We start from the raw sequence: 9054 nt of genomic DNA on the forward strand, positions 1-9054 counted from the left end.
GTGAGGGGCATCAGGCCAGCAGCGGGGGGGCAGTTAAGGGCAATTAGGAGCGATTAGGAGCCAAGAGGTCCAGGATTGTGAGAGGGATGTCTGACTTTTGGTTTAGGCCCGATCCTGGCAGTTGGACATCCCCAAGGGGTCTAGGATTGGAGAGAGTACAGGCTGGGCTGAAGGAACCCCCCCCCCCTCCTGTGCACAAATTTCATGCACCGGGCCTCTAGTTAGGAAAATAAAAGCCAAAATGTAATCTTCTTTAAGCAAACATCTAAAAATTAACTAGATTTTTTTTTCTAAATATTAAATATGCATTGAATGTATTTCAGTATATCTACACAACCATTCCATGGGTTATGAAACCATACCCTGGTTCAAACATGTAGAGGAAATTTCTAAAAATGATTTATAAATGAGGTCTCACAAGAAAAAACAATCCAGGTATTTGAGAAAAGTGATTTTGACCTAGAGTTGAGGGAGCAGGGTCATCTTAGCAGAGAGGTAAAGTTTAAAATAACTAAATAATTTCCATAATTTGTTTAATTCCACTTTGTTAACTTTTTCTAATAATGAAATTTAATACATTTTATAAATTAATTAGTTTTTCTCCTATCAATCATTTCATTAATCAATTTAGGAATAACTTTCTCTGGCCATGCGTGCTAAATTAATTTAATTCACTGCATTGAAAACCAGTCAGAATATATTTTAGCTTATCCCTTCATAATAACAAAAGAAAAACGAATAAAGAGATTGCATAGTCCTCACTCTAAGCACTTCTTTCATTTCCCCTACTAGAAGAGCAGCCATAGTAGCTCTATGATAGATGTTTACTCACTTATCTAATCCCCATAAATATCTGCTATGAGCCAAACTCCAGTCTCAACTTGTTCAAATGGGTGCTGTATTATTAAATACCAATAATTTTTCTTATCAATATTTGAGTTTTTATTGGGTTGTGATAATTTATTTTTAAAAAGAAATCTTAGAAATTTACCTTTACTTTTTATAATAAATTTACTACTACTCTTCATTTACATATGACCATGGTGAGTCCAAGTTAGTGAGTGCAACACCTGTAATGAAATAGCACATTTGCCTGTCTTCATCCTAAAATTTCTTTTAAAAAAATCTTTAACATTGGAATCCTTTTTCTGGTCAGAAAAGTGATTTGAAGTAACATTTTTCTATCCTCCAATATATAGGATGGGCAAAAGTAAGTTTATATTTGTGAGTGCATGGAACATAGAGTTTACTCTTATATTATTATTTATTTATTAAATATTATTATTTATATTATTTGTCTTATTATTATTATTGTTATTATTTTGTATTCTTACTTATGATTTATCTTTTAGGTAATGATGGCTGGTAACTTAACCAACAACCAGCGAAAGTGGATACTTAAACCTACTTTTGCCTAAGCCTGTATTCCTTTCATCCTCTTCACTCACATGTAAACAAACCAATCTAAGATAGCATGGCATCTCTATCCTCAGAAAGCCTTCACACACGTTTCTTGCTGATCTGGCATGACACTTGTCACTCTGAGGTTTTCCTGTCCCTGCAGGCCCGAGGATATATTCAGGCTTTCAGCCAAGAATCATAAGGTTGGAGTGTAGGACTATTTGCCAGCATCTAAATCAGAGAAACAGTTTACTTTAGCACTATACTTTGTGACATCTTTGTTTATTAAAGCATTGGTTATCTAAGAGCACAACACTATTGCATGAAAAGAATACCCCCACTGGGATGTCCTAGGGTTAAACTCCATCTCTACCCAGAGAGCCCACATAGGATAGATCAAATTTGCATTCTGACATGGTGAGATTTTTATGAAAGCAACCCAAAGCCCTTTGTAGTGAAAATCACAGGTTCTAGAGAGCAGATTCCTAACTCCCAAGCCAGCATACTGAACTGGCTTCTCCCTTCATTCCCTGAGTAACTTTGCTTAGGTCACCTGCCCTTTCTGTCTGAGATTATGTCTGCACACACAAAAAATTAGGTTAGAAAAATACTTTAGCCTCAAGAATGCAAATGAATGTAGATGCAACCAGTGTAGAAGTTTGAAACAGGGCAGAGAAAAGTTTTGAAATTAAAAAAATCATTTTTGCCTGGTCAATGTGGCTCAATCATCGAGTGTTAGCCCATGAAACAAGAGGTCCCTGGTTCAATTCTGGGTCAGGGCACATGCCCAGGTTGTAGGTTTGATCCCTAGTAGGGGACATGCAGGAAGCAACCGATTGGTGTTTCTCCCTCATGGATGTTTCAATCTCTCTATACCTCTCCCTTACTCTCTAAAAATTCAATAAAAACATATTTTAAAATAACAATAATAATTTTCTCCTTATACTATTACTTTTATTAACATATCTTCAAGTTCTTAATAATGAAGTGGATGCATATTTTGGTGACAGAAATACTGTCTTCTTATACATCATGTCTTCTTATACTCTCTTACTTTGTGTATATCATAGTAACATGCCTTGTACATATTTTTATAAATCTAGATAGATGTTTACTTCTTATGTCTTTGGACAGGTATTTGTCTTGAAATATTAAAATTATAAAATCTACAAAATATAAATACAGATTTTTAGTTACAAAGTTTCTACCAACTATAATAGTATTATAACAATGCTCTAAAAATTAATCAAAGTAATATAAATTTGGAGGCTCTATTTGATAATAATCTGAATACACAATTTAGAAAGCACATCTCTCTGTGGTGTTAAAATGCTTCATAAACTATTTGCAGCATACAAATCAGGCTGCTCCGGAGACAGTTGTATGGCAAATGGTGCAGAGCTGAAAAGCTTGCTTCAATTTTAATTCACCAAAGTCTGGCTACTGTTCTGGCAGCAACCCTTGCTGCTATATAAAAAAATATCAATACTCTCTGTAGTGAAGGTCACTGCAGTGGGACACATGGCAAGAAAGGAGCTGTTCTGCCAGGAAAAAAGGTCCCTGAATTCTCCCTTTCCTTTTATGTCCCTTTCTTTCTTTCTCTTAGAATATCATTTGAGCTTCTACTTAATAATGTTTACAGTGACAGCCATATCCTCAGGAAATAAGACCTAAAATGCCCAATGGTTATAAAGAAAGAAAAATGAACCATACCTTGTGTGAACTGAGTGACACTGTGGTTGCCTTTGCCCAAGTTGAGGAGATATCCATGTCGAGGGAGCTCTGTAACAATAAACCTAAGAGAAAAACACAGGCTGTCTCTGTCCTCAGCTTTTAATATTTTGTTTGTGATCATGAATCCCAAGTGGCCAGTGGCCAGAGTGCGAAGTGTAGAAGCTCCTTTGTTCACTGCAATGTGGGGGACACTATTGTCAACAGCTAAGACCTGGATCTTCATCACTTGGGGTCTTCTTGTTTCAAATACTGTATCAGGAAAAACATAGAACTCTGTATGGGAGCCATCAGTTACCGTGAAGGAGAAGCTGTCTTTACTTGACTCAGTGCCATCATGCCTATAGCTGATTAAGTTTTCATTTAAGTCTTGCTTAGTAAAAATCATGGCAGGCCTGGTATTGTTAAGTAGGAGTTGACCATGAACAGGCATCTGGGTGACAGTGAATTTTAGGAGTTTATCAGGAGTATCTCTGTCTTCAACAGTGAGTTCAAAGGGAGTGATCAGCTTGTTTTCACCTTCACTGACAATCAGGTTATGGATAGTGACAATTGGCTTTTTGTTGTCCACATCACTAATGGAGATACGGAATGTCCGGAAGACAGGGTTATGTCCATCAGTGACTTGAAACTCAAAACTGTCCATCTTCACCTCATCATCAGCTGTGTGTATGTAGTATATTTTGTTTCCAGCCAGTTGAAGCTGAGTGAAAGATGTGATAGAAACTCCAGGTTGATCTGTGCATTCTAAGAGACCTCTCAGGGGAGCCTTGGTGATGGTAAACACTAAGTTTTCATCAGGACTGTTCAAATCACTAGTGCTTAAGAGGTCTGTTGTGAGAATGACTTTACCACCTTCTTTCAAGGACACACCCTTACTTATCACATCAGGGAAGACAATGTCAACGCTCCCAATAGATACATAAAAATAGCAATCTATGAGGGTATTTGTTCCATCAGTCACATCAAATTTAATTAGGTCCTGAATGCTGTCTTGCCCAGAATGGACATATTGAATTAAGTTCCTGTCCACTTCATCCTGGGTAAAATTCATGCCCATTGTGATATTTTCAAAGGCATGCATAGGTTTTTGTCTCTGTAATAATCCATGTTCTGGCCCATAACGAATTATATAAACCAACGATTTGTCTTCAGAATCTAAATCAGTTGCCATTAATATTTTATTGTTCATAATTTTGGTTTCTCCAACTTCTATTTCTAATCCACTATTAATGGCCATTCTGGGGGTCTCATCATCAACAGGGATAATCATAATGAGAACTGTCTTTTCCACAGAGTGCTTACCATCTGTTAGTTTAATCACAAAACTATCTTCCTGGGTCTCAGAGTCATCATGCTCATAAATAATGCTGGAACTCTCTATGATCTGGTCCAAGGTAAAGCTTTTGACCAAAACTGTGCTGTTTATCAGCTGGTTCATGATGCGACCATGAGTAGGAAATTGGGTAAGAGTGAAAGTTAAATCCTCCAGGGGAATGTCAGCATCAGCAGCATTGAGGATGGGTGTATCAATCACCAGACTCATGCCTTCCATCACCATAAATTCTCTCATAAATATTTCTGGCTGTTCATCATTGGTGGGAATGATAACAATAGAGAAAAAATGTCTCTCTGAAAAGTTAATGCCATCAGAACAACGAAATATAAATCTATCTTCCACAGGTTCCACTCCTTTATGTATGCTCTGGACATAGTTAATATGATCATGCCTGAGATCTTTCAGTGTGAAGGCACTTATGGCAATCCCTGCTCTTGATTTTTCAGAGCCTGGTGCTGGAGAAATATTTTCAACATAACCTGAGATAGGCTGAATAACTATAGTGCACAGGATGTCGTCATTTAAGGAATCAATATCTTCAGCACTTATATGCATTGAGGTTATGACACTTTTATCACCTTCCATTACTATAAACTGTTCACCTACAGAAATTTCTGGGGCCTGGCTGTCAATAGGAAGGATGGTCACCCACACAGTAACTCTTTGGACAGTACTGCCACTTATTCTCCATTTTTGAGATATAGCTGACAGACTCAGGTTAAAAGAGTCCTCTTTGGGCAATAGGCCTATCTCACCACTGGTATGGGCATAGACAACAGAGCCCTCCAGGATGTCCCTTTGGGTAAACTGCTCTGCTGGAACTCCATTGACCAGGATTTTTCCATATAAGGGTGGATCTTCCAAGAGGAAAGTCAACATTAAATCATCAGTGTCTTCATCAGTCCCCTTGATAACACTGGCAGTGATTTCAGTAGCCCCATTCTCTAAAACATCTAGGTAGGACCCCAGAGTGCCAGCAGGAAGGCTCAGCATGGGCACCTCATCATTCACTGGTTGGACATTCACTCTGAGAGTTATGGGCACCACATGGTGTCTATCACTGACCTCCAAGGAGCAGTTATCAGTAAGGGAGTCATCCCCACTATGGTCATAAGAAATCCGACCCTGTTTTATGTCCTCCAGATGGAAAACCCCACCTACAGGTAGTATCTGTCCAGACACCCTTATGTGACCATGTTTGGGTGCCTGTGTTAGAGTAAAGGAGATGTGGGCTACATCAGTGTCTATATCATTCACATGCAACTCAGACTCACTCAGGATGTGGTGTCCTTTCTCCTTAGTAGTAAAGCCAGTGTTGAGTATCTCAGGTGGCTGGTTGTCCTCTGGCTGCAAGTAAAGGGTGAAGATGCCTGAAGCTACATTCCCAGCTCGGTCCTCCACCTGGAACTGGAACTGGGCCACTCGGGCAGCCACTCCCAGTTCTTGATCTGGAGGTCTGTAAGCAATTTTATGGTGATTGATCTGGGCTTGGGTAAAATGAGCCACCACAATAGAAGGGTTGTCAGTCAGGACCAAGGTTCCTAATGGGGCTGGCGAGTGGTTTTTATCTGTGTCCATTGGAGGCTGAGTCACTGTGTAATGTAGCTCTCGGTCATCTGTGTCCAGGTCAGTGTATTGCAGCCACTTCTTCCTCAGCGGTGTAAGCTTGGATTCTTGCACCACCATCCGAAGGGGACAGCCACTGCCCAACTCTGGAGGGAGGCGATCCACAGGATGAATGCGGATCACAAACTTCTGTAGCCCAGATTGATTAGGGGGGTCATGGTTATCCTGAACTCGAAATGTGAACTGATCCATCACTGGTCCAGGATTATGGGGCCCAGAGTGCACATAGAATAGCCTCCCCTTTATTATGTCCTGCTGCCGCCACTTTGTCACTATTTTCTCATAAAATGTTCCTTGTTTCTTCCAAGGACTTCCAATAAGCTGCTCCACCTCTTGTGGAGGATGAGGTTGGCGGATAATCAGATGGCCTGTAGTTGAGGGAGACTCCAGCACAAAAAGCAGCAGAGAGTCATCTGAGTCTATGTCAGTTGCACTGAGAGCAAAGGGTTGTATGGGCATTGTTTCACCCTCTGCCAGTGTCAGCCCTGTGTTGGCACTGAGGACTGGTGGCTGGTCATCCACAGGCACTAAGGTGATAGGGAATAGGAATTGCACCTGGTGCCTGTGTCCTCCATCTACCATTCGAAGCACCAGGTTGTCACTCAGTGAGCCATCTTTGTCATCATGGTGGTAGACCACCTCACCAGCTGTTAGCTGAGCTACTGTAAAGGCCTTAGTGACAAGGTTACCACTGGAGCCAACCAGAAGGATGAGGTGACCATGTTGGAGCCCAGCCACCACCTCTAGCTGCACTGCCTCTAGGTCATCTTCATCGCCGATGACCAAGTTTTGTGGTCCACTGCCTGTAGGGCCGGTGAGGGGCCGAGACTGGCCCTCATAGAGAATGAGACCAGTGTTGCGGATAACCACTGGAGCCAGTGTATTCATGGCCTTCACCACCACCATGAAGGCAAAGGGATCTGAGGCTGCTCCTTCTGGGTCTACTACCTCCAGCTCAAATTCAAAGGGACGCTCCTGGTCAGAGTCTTCAGAGGGTGGCTGGTAGGCAATCTTCAGGAGGCGCAGATCTCTCTGAGTAAAGGAGGAGAGCGGCAGGTTGCGATCATCAGTGCTTACCAGATAGCCATGGCCAGGCTGAAATGGGGAGGTGAGGTTGAAGATCAACAAGTCAGGGGTAGATTCAGCATCCTCAGCTGCCAACATGTCTGGGGTGAGGGCGGTCAGTACAAACTGGTCCACCTCCATCATCATCATGGCCACAAAGCTGGGCTTGGGGGCAGTGTTCTCAACCCCTCCTCGGATTCTCACCAGCATCTGGAAGTGCTCGCGTTTCAAAGCAGGGCTGCCCATAGGAGCCCCTCGCAAGTGCAGCTCCACCACCATGGGCACCCAGTCTCTGTTTGGTGAGCGACTGGAGGCTGTGTGACGGTAGCACACACCTAGCTCCTGAAAAGCTTTGCAGTCCATCAGGAGAGGCTCCTGGGTATCCCCCTCGCTGGCTAGTCCTGGGACCTGCGGGTAGTGTAGGAGTTCCCCATAGCGAGGCAGCGTGCCCAAGCCAGACAGGATGCCCACACGACACTCCTCTGTCTCAGACTGGTAGGTGAACTCCAAGCTCTGCGCGTCCAGAGCATTGCTGGTCCCCAGCAGCTCCTCCACGACCAGAGGCAAGTTCCGAGTCACAACTTCCAGCTGAGTAAAGACTACAACCACCTCCAGCACCAAGGGAAGCACTGCAGTCCCTCCCTGCGCGTCATAGCGCAGCTGCAGCGGAATGCGATCTCGCGAGGGGCTGCGCGCACCCAGGTGAGAGTAGCTCACCTCTCTAGGACCGAAGTCGCAGGGGAAGCGCTTAGGATTCAGGCGGCCGGGCCGCTGGGCCAGCGCGTCGTTGTCTAGTACGGTCACCGTGCAATGGTCCCCCGGCTGCACCTGCAGCACCAGGTCCTGCAGTGGATCCAGCCAGACCTCACGGCCAAAAGGCACCCGGAGCCCACGGTTCGCCATTACTATAGCCTCCTCGGCGGGGACCCTTGCAAACCCCGGGAGACCTGAGGACAGCAACACTCGGCCGGGGGCATCGGGCTGTGCTGGAAGGCAGCTTACCAGTGGCAGGAGAAGCAGCAGCAGCAGCAGCAGGGTCCGTGGCGGAGGCCGAGGCATTGGCTGAAAACTGGTGGCGTTGGCTCCCCAGCGTGCGTGGGAGGCTATCCTGGGGTTCCTGAATAAGTGCATGGTCCAGGACGGTGTTAGTGCTCTAACAGGTAAGTCCGAGAGCGCGCAGTCAGTCTCTGGGCAGGGAGCAATAGACCCCTTCGGAAAGTGCCAGGAACTCTGCGCGCTGCGTGGGGGTCCTGTTTGTAGCGGAGGCTGGGCCAGAAGGATGAGAAAATTGCTTGGCGCGCTCTGGCCTGGAACTGCAGCGGGGGAGGATAAGTCCTCCAGGCCTTGCGGCTCAGTCGCGGGAACTAAGTCTCTCCACTCCTCCTTCCCTGGTCCCAGGACCTAGCTTGAGCTTTAAGGGAAATCCCTCCCCCTTGCACCCCCTCATCCCAGTCCTTCTTGTAGGCCAATCCTAGATCCCGGAGGAGGCCCAGAGTCTAGGGTTGGATAGTGATTTCTGCCAATCAGCTCCTAGGGACGGAGGCGGGCAAAGCGCTGGGAGGGGAGGAGAGAGAAGATTCAACAAGTTTTCTTGCAAGTTAAGGACCTGGAGCTGCCTGCCCTGCTCTGCTCGCTTTCCAATAGGGCAGCTGAGCTCAGCTCCCCATGTTAGCTCCCATCCCCCAAATTCAATGGAATTCCGCGCAGGGATGGTTATTTCTCACGGAAACTTGCAAACCCGTGAGAAAAGTTATAGCAATGCCGCTTGAGTTTGAATCGAAACCCAGGATGGCTTGCAGTTTGGGGGATGGGGTTGGGGGGTGGGGATCTGAAGCATATTTGCAAAAGAACAGCTGAAACTAAAAGCCAATGCTAGAATTAGTTGAACTTCC

At 44.5% G+C, this 9054-nt stretch overlaps 1 protein-coding gene across 2 annotated transcripts in view; it reads right to left on the reverse strand.

Moving 5' to 3' along the window:
• The window catches only part of LOC102752677 (FRAS1-related extracellular matrix protein 2), a 190962-nt gene extending 182373 nt beyond the window's left edge, over nt 1-8589 (reverse strand). Inside the window, exon 1 of one of the 2 annotated variants that reach the window (XM_015564903.1) lies at nt 3115-8589. In XM_015564903.1, the coding sequence (XP_015420389.1) occupies nt 3115-8293 (5179 nt within the window). In that variant the 5' untranslated portion in view covers nt 8294-8589. The remainder of the gene's footprint in view (nt 1-3114) is intronic. The other variant, XM_015564904.1, reaches the window with a different exon arrangement.
• Nucleotides 8590-9054: the final 465 nt, after the last annotated feature.

Source organism: Myotis davidii, unplaced genomic scaffold (assembly GCF_000327345.1).
Source record: "Myotis davidii unplaced genomic scaffold, ASM32734v1 scaffold1761, whole genome shotgun sequence".
Taxonomy (NCBI): Eukaryota; Metazoa; Chordata; class Mammalia; order Chiroptera; family Vespertilionidae; genus Myotis; species Myotis davidii.